This window comes from Sander lucioperca, chromosome 11 (genome assembly GCF_008315115.2).
Source record: "Sander lucioperca isolate FBNREF2018 chromosome 11, SLUC_FBN_1.2, whole genome shotgun sequence".
Lineage (NCBI taxonomy): Eukaryota > Metazoa > Chordata > Actinopteri > Perciformes > Percidae > Sander > Sander lucioperca.
The window spans coordinates 12,261,875-12,280,808 of record NC_050183.1 but is presented as its reverse complement, the minus strand read 5'-3'; the positions used below and the strand labels follow the sequence as shown (position 1 = coordinate 12,280,808).

Sequence of the window (18,934 nt, the reverse complement as noted above, 5' to 3'; positions counted from 1 at the left end):
ACTCTACCGAAGTTCAACCGCCAGAGGTCGGGCTTTCTGCGACTAACAGTGACCATTCCGGACAGAGACGGCAGAAAGACCCTTTTTAATTCAATCCATTCTAAAATTATATTAATGAAATTATTAATAATGCGTATAATAACATCATCATCGTCATCCGCCAAACAATGTAGTTCTTGAAAAGCAGTTTAGTCATTTCTAGCTAAAAACAGTGGTGGAATGTAGTATCCTACATTTACTCAAGTAGCCTACTGTAACCTACAAATCTGAGGTAGCCTACCGTAGGCTACTTTCAACTCCGCTACATTTATTTCCCAACTTTAGTTACTTGTTACTTTACTGATCGATATTTTTGCATACAAAACCTATGTAGAGCTTATATATGATGTTTTATTATAAATTAAAGTAGGCCTACCCAAAAGTTTATACAAGTAGGCTACAGCTGAAACTAGTTGACTGACAGAAAATGAACTGGCAAGTACGCTGTTTTGCACAAGCATTGTGAAGGTGTTACTTTGGGTAATTGTGATGAGCATTTCATTTTTACAAACCAAACAATTAATTTATTAATGGAGAAAATAAGCAGCAGATTAATCCATAATGCAAATAATCATTAGTTTCAGTCCTGCACAAAATAGTTGTAAATTAGCTCCACCTCAACCAACTACAGTAAATAAAATCAATAAAATCCTGCTTTTACATTAATGCATGAGTAACAATAATCCAATGATATCAAAAACAATAGTACAACAGTCACAGAGGCCATTTCTTTGCATTGATTACATTTTCCTGATGACTTGTACTTTTACTTAAGTAACATTTTCAATGCAGGACTTTTACTTGCAATTAAGTTCTTACATTGTGGTATCAGAAGGAAAGTTTTTTATGTGGGTTTCTTTTCATAAACGTAATCTTTAGACAGCTGTAAAGTCAGATTCAATGACAAACCTGTTAACACTCAATTTTGAGTCATCAAAATTTAGTCAACATCACCATATTGGGGTCTGTGGTCACTCAAATCAAACTGGTGCAGATGTTTTAATTAATCTTACATAGAGAAAAGTTGACCGATATGATTTAGGTTCACCTAGTTCAATCCTTGGATCAGCGCCACAATTGCTGCCAGGTCAATGAAAACATTCAGCTTTATTCACAGTAGAAAGCTGAGGCAGAGATTGGATCGCATTTGCAATGCATTTATTAGTTTTCACTTTTACAACAAATAGAAAATGGATACATTATGCAATCCACAGGAGGAAAATAAGTCTGACTCACAAGTCTCACAATCTCCAGCTCCAAATCCAATATTTGTTCTACTCCAGATAGCGTATTGGACATTTGGCCCAGTTTAATAAGCAACTCTATTTTATACAATATATGTATTAGGAGGTCCGTGCTCCGTCTGTCTTTCAGCGAAGGGGTCCTTGGTCTAAAAATCGTTGAAGACCCCTGCCCTATATAAAGCAGAGTAGTTACAGATTCATACACTAGGTGGTAGCATGGCATGTGTAGTGCAGACTTTGAACCCCTAACATCTCCCTATCCTGATTGGACAGATTAGAAGAGTGAACAGGCAAAATGCTGCAGCCACACCTATGCCCCCGGTTACCATCGCCATGACGTCACGATAAAACCAAACACAGTCTGGGCGGCAGACACCTGTGCTGTTAGAGAGAAGAAAAGAAAATACGAGTAGCTTTTGTTAAACTGTGGAAAAAAGCAGCAACATTGTGGTTGTTGAGAAGTGAAAGGTCAACTGTGTGCAATGTGTGTAAGAAAAAAATCCTCCATTTAGTGAATTCATTTTGGAAAAAAAAACATACAGATAGTCATAAGTTGAAGGATAAGGCTGGTGTTATTTTATATCTTACTGGCAGCAAATTGCATTAAAATACACAAACCAATTATAACTCTTAATACCACACTTCCATTGAAGTTCATTAGTTCCTATTAAAGATGTAAATATTCAAAAACAAGTCACACATATATTGTTAAATAATTTAAGTCTAAGTAATTATCTATAACAGCTGGGCACTATGTTTTAGCAAGCAGGAGTAAATAGTGCATTTGTTCGGGACTATTTTCAACAGTGGATTATTACAAATTTGGTGCTTTAGTGAGTGTTTCAGGCAGCTGGGCGGTGTATGTGGAATTGAAAATAAACTATAGTGCCAATGTTCATCATAATGTAGGGAACATTTTCCCAGCATTCACCTCATCCTGCCAGGGAGAAAATTTTTGTGGTTTATCTGTTTGTGGGGAATGCCTACATCTTTTCTGACAGCTTTCTCCAAACTTTCATTTTAAACTGAGTGTCAGCGAAAGAACTGCTTCAGACAGCAGGGTGTCAGTCACATTGAGAGACTCACCTGCATGGTCGTATGCTCTGGATGAGGACGATCCCCACACCACTAGCAAACTTGTCTGTGAGGCTCATCGATCCATAAACAAAGGCTCCACTTTGCTGCCAAAAAAGACAGAGATCAAAGATATAGTCGCTGCAGCAAAGCACAAAGGAATAAAATCCATCGAAAAAACCCACACAGTTCTTCACAGCATTCTTCTTTGTGAATAAGATACACAATAGACTCTGTGAGCATTTATCTGGCATTTTCATTCATTTCTTTATAGACAGTGTGAGATGTGACAGCTAAATGTAATGTGCTGTGATAACCCTCCCATTTAATGACAGCTTTGTCTTGAACATTAACCACAAAGTGCAACTAACGTACTTACTTTTAAGTATCATGAGATTTTTTGTATTTATTCCCTGATGTATTTTAGCTTTTTCAAAGACGATTTTTGGCACACTAGTAAACTACTGTGTTGTAACTGTCAACCCAGCCATGGCACTCAACTGTTGCCCACATTCTCCTAATTTAAAAGATAGGGCTAGCATTATTCTATATTTTATTAAAATGATTCAATATTATTTTCAACAAATCCCATTAAAAGACCAACACCAACCAAGTCTGTCGATCAGTACTTTTTTGTCTTCCCATCCTTGTCCGTGGCAGTCACAAGCCCATTCGTTCCTACTGAAAATGTAAATCTTTAACAACAGGGTCACAAATATATAGTTTAAAGGCCCGTTTCTCAAGCAGAAGTCAATTTTGCATGTTGTGGACTATTTTCAGCTGCAGATAAAATACACATCTGGTGCTCTAGTGTGTATGTGGGATTGACTCCTAATAAACTGCAGTGCCTGTGTTCATCGTAATGAAGAACATGTCACTCAGTGCAACAGTGTGAATAGCATAGGACCAATTCATTATTCTAATTAGCTTTTTAATGAGATTTGTTGATAACAAGAAGAACATAGCATATGGCCAGCCTTATCCTCTTTAATTCATTCATGCAACATCTCTCCTACAAGCTATAAACTGTTGTAGGTTAGTTCCCCTCAACCTACTGTCTGCTCTCCAATGAGTTTGGCCGTCATGGACAGAGACATGACCAGGATTGTAGCCGAACCGGCTCCCAGCAGCATGGCTGCTACATAGATCCTCTCAGCTCCCATGCTCTTGTCCACTAACACCCAGGTGGCGAAGCCCAGCACCAACAACAGGCCGACCAAATAGGTAATCTGACAACGAATAAATACATTTCATTTCAATATAACTTTTCTTTCTAATCACTAATTTATTAATCATGCAACAGATATGAAAGGTATGCATCTTGTTAGGGAGAGACTCACACTGATTCCTATGAGCTTGCTGACTGGTTTCATGGCCAGAGAGCAAACAAAACCACTGACATACATCACCAGAGGTATGATGGCAATGAAGTTCTCAGGAGAGAGGGAAAAAAGTATTTAAATTGCAACACAGATGTTTGACAAACCGAGGCTACATAATGAGTTACACATGTCACTGCATGAATACAAACTGTGTAGCTTTACCTTTGGTAACATCAGTGAGTCGGTGAGGTAAACTGAGATGTAGGTCTGAGATAAGTTGACTATTAGTCTGGTGCACATGTACAGGAAAGCCACCTGGTACAAAATCAATCAAAGGAAACAAGATTCAAAAGGACCAATCCAGTGTTTTTGCAAACAAATTCAGTCATTTCTATGCAATATGAATATCAATTAGCATACTCTCGAAACTTGCTTAAGTTGTGTAATGCAATCACAGTTAGGGCTGGATATTGTTTGAATTGAGTTTCAGTACTGATACCAAAATACTTCTCAAATGCATCACTGTTTTACTTAAAACAAAGTTGATTTAAATACAGTCTACAATGACCGAAACTGTGATTTAAATAAGGAAATCAGATTTTTTTTTTTTAAGTTAACAAGATTAAGAATTTGACCAATCATTCAATGCTGAATTTATTAAATATTATTTTATATTATTATAACCTATGATAATAGATTTTCACATAATACAGAAATAAATGAAGCAAACGGTTGCAAATGGTTTCCAAGTATGACAGGAAAGATACATTCAAATGTTTTTGACACACACGACAGGTTGGATTGCAAAATGGTAAGCTGCGATGTAGTAAGTACATATAATTTAACTCCAACAACAAACTATATTCAGAGTGGTGGCCATTCCCTGTGAGAAAAGGGTTGAGAAATGTTCTGAATCAGCAGAAAGTTACCCAGCACATATTCACCTGGTAGAAGGAGGGCTCCTTCAGCCAGTGCTTCCACTGAAATATAGGATGAGGCAAAACTTCCTGGGAAGGGGAAGGTATGAGCAGCTGATCCTCGCACCTCGAGGCTGACACCTTCTCTTTGGTGCCGATGTGGAATATCATGGAGAATAAAGCTCCAATACCCAGCATAATGAGGGCCAGCGTCTACGGACAGAGAAAGAGAGATAAGATAGAAAATAGTGATTTTACACAAGTGTATTATCTCTCTGGCGTCTCTCTTACCCTGAACAGAGGGATGTCCACCTGGCCCAAGTTATCTGTGTTGTCAGGGTCCACATTTAGCTGAGACTGGAAGTGAAAGAGCAGCCAGGCCACAGTGTATACTGTAATATTGGCCACCACAGTGAAGGCATACCTACACAAGGAAGAATATAATTGACACAATCAAACGGTAACTTGGTTGTTACAGCTTTAAAGGAATGATAACAAAAAGAAACAGAGGCATTTTGTTTTTGCTTCTATATTTGGGATTTGAGATTTGAGCTGCTCTGGACAACATGATGAAATGACAGTTACTTCTCTTTTCACTGGGAATTTCTGCCTTATTGTTTCACTTCCACTGGCATAATAATGGCCTGTGACATGAATCCAATGTTGCAACTATCGTAGAAAAGACACGTTCCTCAGCTCTACTCTTTTAGTTTGGACAGAGCATTAGAGGAAGTTATGACAACTTTTTTAAGGATAGGAATGAGAAGAGGGTTGCATGGAGGCAATAGGAGACATAGAACAATGGAAGAACTGACACCATTGTTTATGTTTTCATACTTCCAAAAAAGTATAATATCTCAGTCTAAAAAGTGTAATCACGTGATGACTTTGACAAAGGTAAATTTTGCTAAATCCACTACCCCCATTTAAATGAATGGGCAGACTGCCGTTTTTGCCTGAATGTCTGATCCTGTCTTCATGAGGCCTGTTTTTGGAAAACCAGTCCACCAGTCCAGTCACACCAGGTTGGCTTCCTCTATGATTGAGAGGGAATTATGAATGGAATTATGTGACTGCTCAACAACTGTGAAATTCAGCATCAGAGATTCCTTGTAAAGGAGAAACTAAGAAATGGTGACCATTGTGTTAAACAAATCATAATACATCCATCCACTAATTTATGAACCGACAGCAAAAAGCTAAATTTGTAATGTCTCTTTGTGTCTGTAGATACTAATAGAATAGAATAGAAATGAAAAATCCATTTTATCTCTATGAGTCTAACTCATGGGGTCTATCTATATTTGCTTTCTGGCCGAGAGATAGGCTACATCATTAAAAGATACCACTTGTTACTTCAGCCGGTTAGCTTAGCTAGTTCAGCATGAAGACTGGAGTGGAAACAGCTCACCTGGCTCTGTCCAAAGGCAACATAATCCACCTTCCAGCACCTCTAAACCCTTGTTTGTTTAATTCAAACAAAATCCGAAGTGTAACAAATACAATTCGCTATTTCATGGGATGGTAAGACATCTGTACGCCCAACACTTATATTGTCCTTTCCTGTCATTTAGCGTTTCCATTTATAATCAAAGACTAATCACTAATGCTTTTACAAAGTTGAACAAACAAATCCCATGTGTGTATGATATGTGCACACTTCAAAAATCTAATCTGCTAGCTGAGCTAGCACTGGAGCTAATCTGCTAGCTGAGCGAGATGGGGAGCGTGTCTATGTTCCCCGGGTCCTATGTTCCCTGGGTCCTATGTTCCCCTCTTTGTATGAGACTGGGGAGCATAGGACCCTTTTTGGGAAAAATAGGGAACATAGGACCCGGGGAACATAGGGATGACCCCGCGAGATGTTAGCTAACGGGATGTCAGTCCACGCTGGTTGCCTGACAAATGAAGTCAACTGCATTTTGAAAAATGTCGAACTTAAACTTTTTCTTTCAAGCTAAATTTCAATCAGAGCAAATGTGTTTCCATGTCAACATGAATGAGCTTACCTCTCCTTTAAAATACAAAATGACAGTTTTGTACATTTTAAAACGTGAATAACTAAGATGAGACCGTGATGACGTCATCTGACCTGTACGCAGTGAGCTCCACCTTGGCGCTCTCGCTGGACACGAGCTCTGGGATCAGGGACAGGTGTGAGATCTGAGTGGCTGCCCAGCCGAGCTGGAAGACGATGATGAAGGGGGAGAAGTAAAGAATCCGAGCCCACTGAGGAGTGTTGTCGTTACAGGCCAGGCAGGGGTTGAAAATGAAGAGGAAAGATACAACAACACAAATAGTTCCTAGAAAGTAAAGAGGGAACAAAATAAACCAAATAAGTAGGCCTATTATAATAATAATTATTATTTTTATTATTATGGCATCACTAAAACATTTCTTTGGCTGTGGGACATATAAGATCAGTGGTCGAAAGCAGTGGTGGAATGTAAAGAAGTACCTTTACTCAAATACTGTACTTAAGTACAAATTTGAGGTAATTGTACTTTACTTGAATTTTTTCTTTTCATGCCACTTTCTACTTCTACTCCACTACATTTCAGAGAGAAATGTTGTACTTTTTACTCCACTACATTAATCTGACAGCTTTAGTTAGTGACTTTACAAATTAAGATTTTTGCACATTAAACACATGTAGTTTATAAAATACAAGTGCTGCTGAGATGATTAGACGATTAAACACTAAGTTTAAAAATCCTGACATTTTAGAAACTGGAAACAATCAATCGTTAACTGCATGTCAATCACTGCTCATGCACAGCATTAATTCTCCCTTGTTGGGGGAGGGGCTTAGGAGAATGTTTTGGGCTTTAGCAGAAAGGGGGGAGGGACTGAGAAGTAGTTGATGTTCAATTTTTTTTGGCTAAATCCTGGATCTTCCCAATCCTACCTACAGCACCTTTAAGTAACATTTTCAATGCAGAACTTTTGTCAATCAATCAGACTTTATTTATATAGCATTTGTCATACATAAAAATGTAGCACAAAGTGCTTCATACAATCCCCCTCCCCCCTCGATCTGAATACTTCTTCCACCTCAAAAGTAACTAAGCACTTTTACTTAAATAGGCTACAATTTTGTTTTATAGGCTAGGCTACTTTTCTTAAGTATTTCCATTTTATGCTATACTCCACTACATTTAAGGACAATTAACTGTAATACATTTTAGGTACTTATATTATCAACTAATAATATTTGAATTGTTAAAGGTTAAACTAAAAGTAGGCTATGTAAAAAGTAGCTCCATTTCAACCAGCTACATTAAATGCTGCTTCCACATTCATGTTGCACCAACAATGATAATAATCCAATAATACTCAAGGGGCCATTCTGAATTAGCAGCGGTGGAATGTAACTACTACATTTACTCAAGTATGGTACCTTAGTACAATTTGGCTGTACTTGTACTTTACTTAAGTTTTCATTGTATGCTACTTTGTACTTCTTCCACCTCACTATTTAAAGGCATATATTCCACTTTTTACTCTACTACATTTAGTTGATAGCTTTAATTACTTTGAAGATTTAGTTTGTTACAAAATATAAATCAACTAATAAATTATGATATAGGCTGTCATAGGCCATTTCTGCATGAGTACTTACTTTTGGTACTTCAAGCGCATTTTAATGCTAATAATAGCCTACTTTTGTAGTTTTACTTGAGTAAAGTTTTGAATGCAGGACTTATAACTTGTAGCAGAGTAGGCCTATTTTGCTTTAGTAAAAGATCGGAATACTTCTTTCATCACTGTTTATAGGCCTACCTCTTTTCAGGATATAGGCCTACTTTAAGTGCATTTAGCTGGAAATAGTCTACTTGTACTTATACTTAAGTCAAATTCGTTTCTCATACTTACCCAATAGGTGCCAGGATTTTCTCTTGCCGTAAATGCTCGCTATTCTGTCAGATCCATATCCAACCAGAGGCGTGCAGACTCCGTCCGCTATCTGACCAATCAGCAGCAGCACACCTGCATAGGTGCTCTGGAAGCCGAGCACGGAGTGGAGGTAGACCAGCAGATAGGTGAACCACATAGAGGCGCACAGGTCGTTTAGAAAATGTCCTGCTGCGTAACATAACCGCCTGCAGACTGCTAAAGAGCGTTCAGCACGCACAAACTGCTCCATGATTGATTTGAGTCCTGTGATAAAACTTCCTTTATTCACAAGTAGAGCTCTGTCGAGTTCATATTTACAAATACATAATGCAATTTGTTACACTAACAGACGAGCAAAAACACAGTTCAACCTTGGTCTGAGGATCTCAAAAAATATCCTTAATTATAAAGCACATAATAAACTTAGTGTAATGGATTATGCCAAGCTGTGTCCCCAAGCTGGTCAGCTGAACCGGTTTAGCTTTCAGAGGAATAAATTAATGCTCCAACAAAAGCTTTTTTTGAGCTATCAGCAGCACTTAACTCACACCAACAACTTCACGCGTAAAAAAGCGCGCTGGTGCACCATGTCATCCTCGGAGCATCTGGAGATTGGTTTTGTCTTTAAAGTTATTATGCAGCTCTGCAATGTACACGGCTCCGGTGTAGTCTATATTAGATGAATAACCAAGCCGTGATTATGAGTGGCTTTAAAAACTCGTGAGTTACAATACCCTTATCAAATAGTTTGTTCCTGACGTGACATTAATTCGGAATTTTAGCACCTCAACTGGCCTCTGATGTCAAGTAGCCCATTTGTTTTCAATCCATCAGTACGGATTTATACATTTGCAATATTGACCTTCTGTAAGACATGGTCATGATTCTCATCACACAGTGGTGACATTACTCAATGACTTACATAGTCATTGTTGTGCAATCTCAAAATCAAAAGTTAAACTTGTGTGAATCATAACAATGAGGCTCAAGTGTTTTTAAAAGGGGCACTCCACTGATTTTATACATGAAGATCAGCTATTCAGCTCTGTGGGGAGCGTTCTAGTTTGAGAAACATAACCCTGATGATGCCATAGTCTCTTTCTGGGCTTGACAGAAAGCCTGCGTTACAAAAAGGGTATGTGGGGTTTTAAGGAGGGAGGGAAGGGGCGTGGGGCGGGCGGTGTTTAGAAGGCAGGAAATATCTAATAAAAAAAAATACCATTCAGTTGCATTGTGGGAAATGGAGGATCCAATGTCTTTGGAATTTGACCTATGCTAGTCAAGATATCTTGGCTCCCGCTGCTTCAATTTTAAATATTTTTAAAATAAATAAAAATCTGCCTCGTGAGTCCCCCAACTTTATGCAAGCACAATATTAAAATCGCTGGAGTATTCCTTTGTAAATTGAATAATTTAGTGTTTTAGACTGCGAGTCAGACAAAAAACAGGATATTTGATGTTGTGGGGCCTAGGAAAAAATAATGTGGGTTTTCTGACGGTTTATAGTCCAAATGATTATTCGATTAATCGAGAAAATAGGCAGAAGATGAATCGATAATGAAAATAATCATTAGTTGCAGTCCTATGCGACACTACAGTTATGAGCAGGCAGCAGCAATGAACTCAAAAAAGGGCAACTGTTTTTTTTTTTTCCTTTCTTTGACTTTTGGGAAGGTTTCTTTGTTTTCAGGCTCAGAAACAGCAGCCCATCAACTTCAGAGACATGATGTACCTCATAAACATGTAAACCTCATTGCGCTGCATGTCTGTCTGTTACCTCCTGACAAAATTAAACAATGGTTCACACAGATTTGGGTTGTCTATTAGACCTCTTACACACACGCACAAACACCAGTCCTGATCGCCCTCCAAACCAAACACCACTGTACAGATGTGTCGATTGTCACAGCAGAGGATGAAGGGATGTATGCCGTTTGTGAGAGCAACACACACACACACACACACACACACACACACACACACACACACAAAATGCCATTGCGGGACACTCATTTGAGCTTTAAACATTTTACTTAGAAAGGCACAAACTATGATTTCCTGGTAAATTATTTTGATGTAAGAAATAAAAATCGAAAGACATATCTTTTTTTTTTTTCTTCCATGTAAATCGACAACATTTTTCAGCCTTAATTCAGATATAAGCGTTGTGAAGGACTCTTCCTAGATCAGTCTTTATTAAGTTGTTTTCTTAATTGTTAATTTCAAACCTAAAGTTTTCCACTGTAATTGTTTTTTTTCCCAAAAGTGCAATAATAATAAGAGAGCTTAATATCTGTTTCTCTCAATCTTCCACAGTACCTGAGGCCAGTGACTGTGCTACAAAGTCCACGTTGACAGACAAAAAGAAAGCCAGAGTGAGGAAAAGAATTGAACTCCAGAAACACTACAACATAAAAAATAAGTTTTCAATGCAGGGATTTGATTTTGAAAACTGAGGATTCAATTACAAAAAAACAAACATTAAAATCCTCCAAATTCTGTTTTGTAGATGAAATGCTGTGTCGCTCAGATTTAACATCAGCATAGTTCACCGTTTCCTCTTTACCTTGATCCCAAAACACACCAAAGGAAGAAAAGAAAAACAAACAAAAAACATTTTCCTAAGGAGCAGATTTCTTTCACTTGAACCACTTAAATGGTTCCCCCTGATCAACAGCTGACTGTTGGAACAACACGCGTTCTTATGGAATCTAGAATACAGAACTGTTTCAAACAGTATCTTTTTTCATATTCACGCCACGGTATTCGAGTTGTTACATGTTGTGTCATTGTTACAGCTTTTTTTTTTTTTTTATATACTTTTCCTCAAGCCCCTCCCCCTGTTGTAATGCAGGTACGTTTGTTTTTCGTTGATAAAGGAATCAAGAGTCTGTTGTGGAGTCAGTGGGACTGCAACATTCCTTTAACTCGCCAGTAGCCGGGGAGCACTGAGAACGTGAGAGAGCGCAAGGGGGTGGGGGTGGGGTGGGTACAGTGACAGTGGGAATAAGGTGAGAGGGATAAAGAGGTGAGGGGGAAGCTGGAAAGAGATAAAGGACAGGGAGTCCGTGTAGTTGCTTCCATTTAAAACTTGACAGTGACCACAATGTTTCAAGTTCTCTCTGTTCTCTTCTTTCACTTGTGCCTCTGGAGGGTTTTCCTCTTTCTCCTTTTGAAGAAACAACAGCACCTGCAGGAAAACAAAAGGAAAAATAATTTCGAGACATATCTACAGAATTTAGATATTGGTACATCAACAGCACTCAACACACTGCTCGTTAGTGTTGGGTTTCAACGCTGGTCCAATTTTGGATCTGGTTTCCAGATTCACTTAACTTCACTTCTTTTTTAGCAAAGAGCGATGTAGAAAACATTCAGTGTGTTTACATGCACTTACATGCACATTGACGGCTTTCTCCAAATTACTTAAATGTCATATAAACAAGAAAGTTTTACGTAGTTGAGGTAGCGGATTAGAGAAAACAGATTTCTCCTGGGGCCCGTGTAGTTTTCTAATATGCTTTTTACAAGTAATGCATGTGCCTGACAAAGACTAGAGAGAGACAATAAGGGAGAATAGTTTACTCATCTGCTGCATGTATACGCATATTTACAGTAACCAATGCATTGTAAAGGTATTCTAAGATTACCTGCGTAACCTGGTTTCTTGAATGTATGTCAATGTACTGGTCACACGTTTCACTTTGACTGGTTGAAATCATCCAAATTGTACTCGCAAATAACAAAAGCTGAACTTAAAGAGATTCAGTAAGGAATGCAAAAAGGGTTCAGATTTGTTTCCAATTTCACACTGGATTTCAACTCATTCAAATGCTATTAAACCCCGACCCAACAAACGGCTAGCAGGACTGTCTTCTAAGCATGTGGACAGCGGGTTCGTACTTGGTTTCGTCGGCCACTTCAACCTCGGTGGGAGCGGTGATGGGAGCGTTGGAGTGTCCGGCTGTGGGATCATCGGTGTTTAGCTCGCCATTCGTTGAGCTCATCACCTGCACGAGTACAAAAGGACACCAGACTGCTCACACACACATACACTTCGAGCCGCCGACTGCAGGGTGGAAATGAACATTCACATAAAAATATGTACTCTTGAATATCCCAAATGATCTGCCCTCTCTCAGATAAGGAGAGCAGTTCAGCACGTAACCTGGAATGCCCCGACTAACGCCGGGTTCACACTGGACACAAAAGCACAGCAAATGGCCGCAAACTGCTGCCCGCTTCCTTTCGCACCCATGTTAACCAATTGGGATGTTCACGTAGGACGTGACGTGCCGCGAGCTCCGCAGACGGCTTGCGTTCTGCAGCGATAGTTTTGGCGTCTGGTCTATTTTTCCACGTACCGCGAGCGTATCTGGCATGAAATCACACTGATAATTTATTATACGCTATATAAAAGACAGTATACATATAAATGATCCCATTCTGATAAATGAGAGAAAATTAATCCTTTTGATTTTGCTGCCACTCTCCCTGCTGTTCTCCAGACGTTTTAGTTCCCCCAGTTTGACATGATGACATTTTAAAATCTGCTCATCCACTAGGCTACATTTTTTAGAAATAGCCTGGTATCACTGCTGTTTGTGATGGTGTTTTTTTTTAAATTGCGTACTTATACCACATATTTGTCAATTGTGTCTAAACAGAGAGTTACATAGATAAGCAGACACACACGGAGCACACACACACACACACACACACACAGACATAAATTAGCTCTACGTGTGTTCAGAACAGAGTGTTAAAGTGTTGACCAGCGCGGAGAAATTGAAATAGCTAGTTCTTGCCCGAGAACTGACGGATCGCAGTGTGAACCTGGCGTTTCTAATGTTTCTAAGATGGTGGATAAAATCCAGAGTCCTCGAGCTGTGTAAATATACGTTCCAAGGTTCAACTAAAGCTAAAATGAAGTTCCAGCAGCTTGAGTTAGACACATCAAGTGCATATCTTTCAGTTAGACTATTTTTAGTACAACATTCCCTCTGTGTTGCTATCCCTCCACTGCAACTCAGCACAGAAACACTGTCTGTGGAAACATAAAGAGGGGATTCAATACTAAAAAGACCAACTTGATCTAACAAACTGCTAAAGTGTCACATTAGCTTTAGATAAACTTTGGAATACATTTTTCCAGAGCGAAGACTGTAAATCTTGTCCCGCATCTCTTCCATTGGAAGCGCATTAGAACAGGAGGAATTACAACAAGCAAAACAAATCCTGTGTCAATGGTCAAATGTGCATAAGGGCATGTGAATACTGTTAAGACTTGAGAAATGTGAGCATATCCTTTAAAAGTTGCAATTCTATTAGCTAACACTAGGTGGCATATTTGTGCCACGTTTACTACAGAAGCCTCTGATTTCTACTGATATACAATTGGAATTAAGCAAAAAGATTTTTTTATTCATAGTTTAGATTGCTCTACCATTTTTTTTTTTTTTTTTTAATACTAACTGAAAAAAACTAAAATCTATTGCGCTGCTATTGGCCTATCAGTTTGTGTTTTTCTAATGATTTAAGAATCTTTTAGTCATGAAGTTTGCATGACAGTTGCTGTTTGATGTCATCTTGTTGGATGACCCTTCCTGTGGGCTTTCTATACAGCAGATGAGGCGAATAAAGCAGTGAGAGCAAACAGAGCAGGTAAAGCACTGACACACAGGAATTCAAACAGTCTGATGCATACACACAGAGAGAGAGAGAGAGACTCAAGACAGAGCCCCTGACAGGCAGACAGTATGGAGTCAGTGGCAGAGGGGATCAGACACATTCAGAACTATGTGGCTTCATGCATTAGCCACCAGAGCAGTAGTAGCAGCAGCAGCAGTAGTAGTACCTGAACAGAGCCCCCCAGCCGCTCAGCTGTGAGGTGTGACCCCAGAGTCTCCTTATTGGTCACTGGAGTGGGCTGAGACTCACTTCCTTTGGGCTCAGGCGACTTGACGCAAAGAGCAAAAAGTGTTGAGGCAGGTGTTCGTGAAGTGGTGAGAAGGGGGGGGGTTGTTGTCAGGTGAAGGTGAGGCAATGTGGTGGGAGGGGGTTGAGGGTAGAGTTGTGTGAGGGAGAAGGGACAAGGGAGAGGGGGAGTGAATGAAAACAAAAACAAAAAAATTATAGAAGACTTCTCCCAAGCAGAAGCAGGCTTGTTAAGACAAACTATGTTAATAGAAGAGTAGAGGGAAGCAAAAATTTATGCGAAGCTCAACACACTAACAAAGTCATGCAGGAGTAAAAGAAAACAGCCTTGATCACCTCAACTAGCACTGCATAGTCACTACGAACAGACAAGTATCTATGTTATTGGGTATTTGGTTCACAGCATTACTTGAACTTCAACTAGAGGCTCAATATAGAATCTTTTTTTTTTTTTTTTTTTTTTTTTTTTTTTTACTTTTGCAGATTTAAAATTATACTTTTTCTCTTCCCACCAACAAATATAACCTACAGAGACACATAACACGTTTTCTTTTAATGCAGAAGACTGTTTTAACCAGGATGTTACAGGTTTTTACAGTCACAAGCAACGTGCGTGGAACTGGAGGTGGTGCTTTGAGAGAAAAAGGTGGCAAGTTGTTGCCAAGCCAATCACGTTAAATGGAGAGCAGTGAAAAAGAGGTTAGAGTCCACTCTAATAAGTCAATCATAAAATCTAATGCACTCCCTGTCTGGCTTTACGGGAAACACTGAGTCAGACTCATCAAGTGAAACAACATGATTGGTACCATTATTTGAGTCCATCAGAAGGATTTCATAATCATTTTCTACTTAAACTCTTGAATTATGACCCCTCTACTAAACAACCAAAAACAAGGCTCGGATAGCATGCCAATAAAAGGAATAAAACAAAGTCAACACTTTGTCACACACTAAGCATATAGTTTGTCATTACTGGTATGAACAATGCAATTTGCATTTTCAACTCATGCATGCAATGACTGGAGCTTAGAGTGGCAAGGTGTGAAGGATAAATTGAAGCCGAAAACGGTGCTTTGTTTCGCAGCTGGAGCAGGTAGAGCATCAATTTTGTACAAGTCTTGATGAAAGATGATGTCCCTGCCGAGCAGTCAGACTGTAGACAGGAACAGGAACGAAGGAGAAGTGGAACTGAAAGGCAGCCATTTTCTCCAGGAAGTTGATTACACTTGGACACAACAAGAGTAGCCAGTCAGAGGAACTTGAATGACAGGGTTGGCTGGTTGGCTGGCTGGTCAGTTGGTTGGTTGGTTGGTTGGTAGATTGGTGGGTGGGTGTGGTGTTTGTTGTGTTTTACTGCTGATGACCTCACCTGGTTTTTGGTCTGCTGTTGTGCTTTGTCTCTGCTGCTGGGCTGCAGGGGCGCGTCACTGGGGATAGGGCCTATCGGTGTGGGCTGCGGGAAACAACAAAACAATCGGTGTCAAAATGAACACAATTTAAAAGGGAACAAAGAGGAAAAACTAGTGTTGAATTTAGAGAAATTAAGAAGAATTAAGAAGTTAAAATATTCAGCACCCATAGTGAGCAATTTTACGTAACAGGGTTTGCAGAAAGAATCGGTTATGATCTAGTGACGGATTATTACAGTGAGAGCAATAAAGCAACTGCGGCCGTGAAACTCGTGAAAGTCCAATCAAAAGGATTTCAGAGGGGAAGGATGAGTGGATTCGGTAAGAGCCACTCACAAGTGATTTGCCGACCCAGTCATATTCATAGTCAAAGACATAGCCGTTCCTGTCGAACAGATCAGTGAAGAGCTTCCTCAAGTAGTCATAATCAGGCTTCTCAAAGAAGTCCAGCCTCCTCACATAGCGCAGGTAGGTGGCCATCTCTTCTGTAGCAAAAGAGAACATATAATTAAATTACTAATCTGGTTGAATGATGAAGAAATTAACCCTTGTGCATCCCATTAATGTGATATTATTTTCCACTTTCACAGAGTTAAATCTTTTAATCATCTTCAGTCCTGATCATCACTACCAAATGCATATTGATGCATTGTATCAAACACAGTAGTGCTCCATAATACCGCAGCAATGCCTCTATTAGAAACCAGAAAAATGTATGTATTTGCTAGTGATATAACGGACCACAGTTGATCACTCACAGTTCGGAATGCATGTGAACCGCAGATCAATTGCAAAGTTTAACCATAATAATAGTGTGAAATACCTTTTTACTGTCGCTGTTACTTAACGTAGGCTGATAAATCTCTCACTCTCTCACCGATGCCTAAACGACCAGTACCGGAATAGCAACACGGATTTCAGTGCCACTTAAATGCCTGCACTGCTCTCTGATGCTCTGAAACAGGCGTTAGAGGCAACAGAAGCTGAAAGTCACGCCTGTTAACACTAACAGTACACTCTCTCCCGCAGCAGGTAACGTTTGATGTTAGCCTAACGTTACCGTTAGCTAGTAGCTGGATTAAACACAGTTAAAACGCTGACCGCTAAACGGTGTAAAAGTGCGTCTGTAATTCACTGTAGAGGATTCAAACACCGGGACGTACAACAGTCTGCCGCTAAAGCTATGAGATAAAAGACAATGACTGTTGTCAGAAAAACAACACAGACGTGAATGTTGCGTTTACTTGAAACTAGTAAACCTTGTTTAAAGTTATTGTAAAATAAAATGTTGTCATCTGTTCTTGTTATTTAACAGCAATTTACTGGTGACAGAAGTTATTGTTAAAGGTTATTGTTGTTACATTTTTAATAAATCATTTAAATTGCCCCCTTTTTTGTGCTGATCCGAAAATGTATCCGATCCCTGATCCGAACTGTGAGTTTTTGATCCATTGCACCCCTAGTATTTGCCCCATAGGGCTTACACGACAAAATGGCTCAATCTGGTGGAAAATAGTAAAAACAACTTTGAGGCCAGGGCTCTAGATTGAAAGTCTGATATAACAGAATGCGTAATTTTATGGTGTAATGGCCATGGGATCAAAAAATTTGATTTTAATGGGATTCAATGGGGATATGTTTGTCCTTAAGGCTGTATTATGTCTGCACCGTTTATTATAGACTTATTATAGGAGCTGAGGTTGGACTTCCAAAATAAAAAAATTTAAAACTCACACCCATGACAAAATGTATGCCACATGCATCAAGACAGCCAAAATGAAAAATCCCGAGTGGGTTAAATACAAGGGTTAAATAACACAGTAAACAAAAGCAAAATGGTTGGTTCTACTGACCAGGGAAGCTTTCACAAAGCACTTCAATAGGTGTCGCTCGTTTGGTATCTCCAATTTTCTGATACCTCTCCTTCAAAGTGTCCGCCTAGAAGGGAAAAATACATATTACACTTAAAATGTGAGCAAATACAAAGCTGCGGGCGGTGTAAACGAATAGGTGTATTATTCAAATGTGTTACATATTGGGCACCTGAGCTGAAGTCAGATGCAAATTCTCTGGGAAGTCATTCTGAATTCTTGAGCCATTACAGATATGGACAGCACTGAGATGCTTGTGTTGGTGAAAATCGGCTTTGTCACCCCAGTCACCAGAAACATGGAAACATCTGTTCAGTACAATCCGACAGTTTTTGCCACGACTATGTAAACATCGGTACTTGTCACAACAATAAAAATGTTGTTCATATCAGGGGATTGTGTGGTCAGTTCATGTCCATGATGTCCCCTGCATGTTTCTCCAACCATCCCAGAATAATTCTTATATTTGAAAGGGTGTATTCTCTTGAGGGAAATCTCCTTAGGGACACATGATGGACAAGTCTTGTATGCCATGATATTATGGTATACTTGCATAACACAGTGTCAATCTATAGACATTAAAATACACACTTCATTCCAGCATCCAAAATGGTTGCACTTCACCCACTGGCCTGTACATTTTCAACTATGCATGATGGATTCTCACACTCAGTCTATCACTGTCAACTACCAACCTGGATTTATCAGACTAGAAAAACTTCTTCCACTAATCAGCAGACTAGTGAAGATAATTCTTCACCCACTGCTTTAAACAACAATGACCCTGCAGGATTGTATACCATTATACTCTATCTGGTCACTTCACTCCTTCATTGTATTTTGATACTAACTGTCATGTTGTGTTGGTGAGAACCTGTTTTGGCCCGAGCCACCAGACATCCCCCACATTCATACATCCATCACATTCATCTACCACGAGCTTCCTCCCACATAGCAAATGTTCAGATGAAGTGTCGGGTCTTCCAGTCTTTTCTATGTACACCTTTGATTTTGACGCCTGTAAAAAGCCCAGAAACTGCAGCTATAACCTGCTGTCCAGGCACAAGTCATCACACCAGTGTTTCTTAGTGCTTTAAGCTCTTCCTCAGTAAACTGTTCAAATGCAAAGCAAGTGTGGAGGTGGATTCTTTTTTTGTTGCATGTGACTGTTTATGTAGCAACACACAGGGAATAGCTCACATTTACAGGGGCAGAGTCTTTTCT

The 18,934-nt window shown here is 39.4% G+C and overlaps 2 protein-coding genes across 9 annotated transcripts in view; both read right to left on the bottom strand.

Annotated features, from left to right (window-relative positions):
* Positions 1-1,180: 1,180 nt before the first annotated feature.
* Positions 1,181-10,385, bottom strand: mfsd12b (major facilitator superfamily domain containing 12b). Of its 2 annotated transcripts, none has more exons than XM_031308426.2 (9): positions 8,473-10,385; positions 6,689-6,899; positions 4,888-5,020; positions 4,624-4,809; positions 3,902-3,994; positions 3,698-3,790; positions 3,413-3,586; positions 2,370-2,464; positions 1,181-1,664 (listed from the first exon to the last, which is right to left on the bottom strand). In XM_031308426.2, the coding sequence occupies exons 1-9, from the start codon at positions 8,741-8,743 to the stop codon at positions 1,529-1,531; spliced, it is 1,392 nt and encodes a 463-aa protein (XP_031164286.1). In that variant the 5' UTR covers positions 8,744-10,385; the 3' UTR covers positions 1,181-1,528. The 2 variants fall into 2 exon arrangements, with proteins under 2 accessions (XP_031164286.1, XP_031164287.1); XM_031308427.2 differs by having other exon boundaries at positions 1,181-1,659.
* Positions 10,386-10,607: 222 nt separating this feature from the next.
* csnk1g2b (casein kinase 1, gamma 2b) overlaps positions 10,608-18,934 on the bottom strand; it is a 45,039-nt gene continuing 36,712 nt past the window's right edge. For 4 of the 7 annotated variants that reach the window (XM_031308428.2, XM_031308429.2, XM_031308430.2 and 1 more), the window contains 6 exons: positions 17,693-17,777; positions 16,176-16,324; positions 15,800-15,883; positions 14,351-14,452; positions 12,397-12,503; positions 10,608-11,683 (listed from right to left, as the gene is read on the bottom strand). In XM_031308428.2, coding sequence (XP_031164288.1) covers positions 11,629-11,683; positions 12,397-12,503; positions 14,351-14,452; positions 15,800-15,883; positions 16,176-16,324; positions 17,693-17,777 — 582 coding nt within the window. In that variant the 3' untranslated portion in view covers positions 10,608-11,628. The remainder of the gene's footprint in view (positions 11,684-12,396; positions 12,504-14,350; positions 14,453-15,799; positions 15,884-16,175; positions 16,325-17,692; positions 17,778-18,934) is intronic. The other 3 variants (XM_031308431.2, XM_031308432.2, XM_031308433.2) reach the window with 3 other exon arrangements.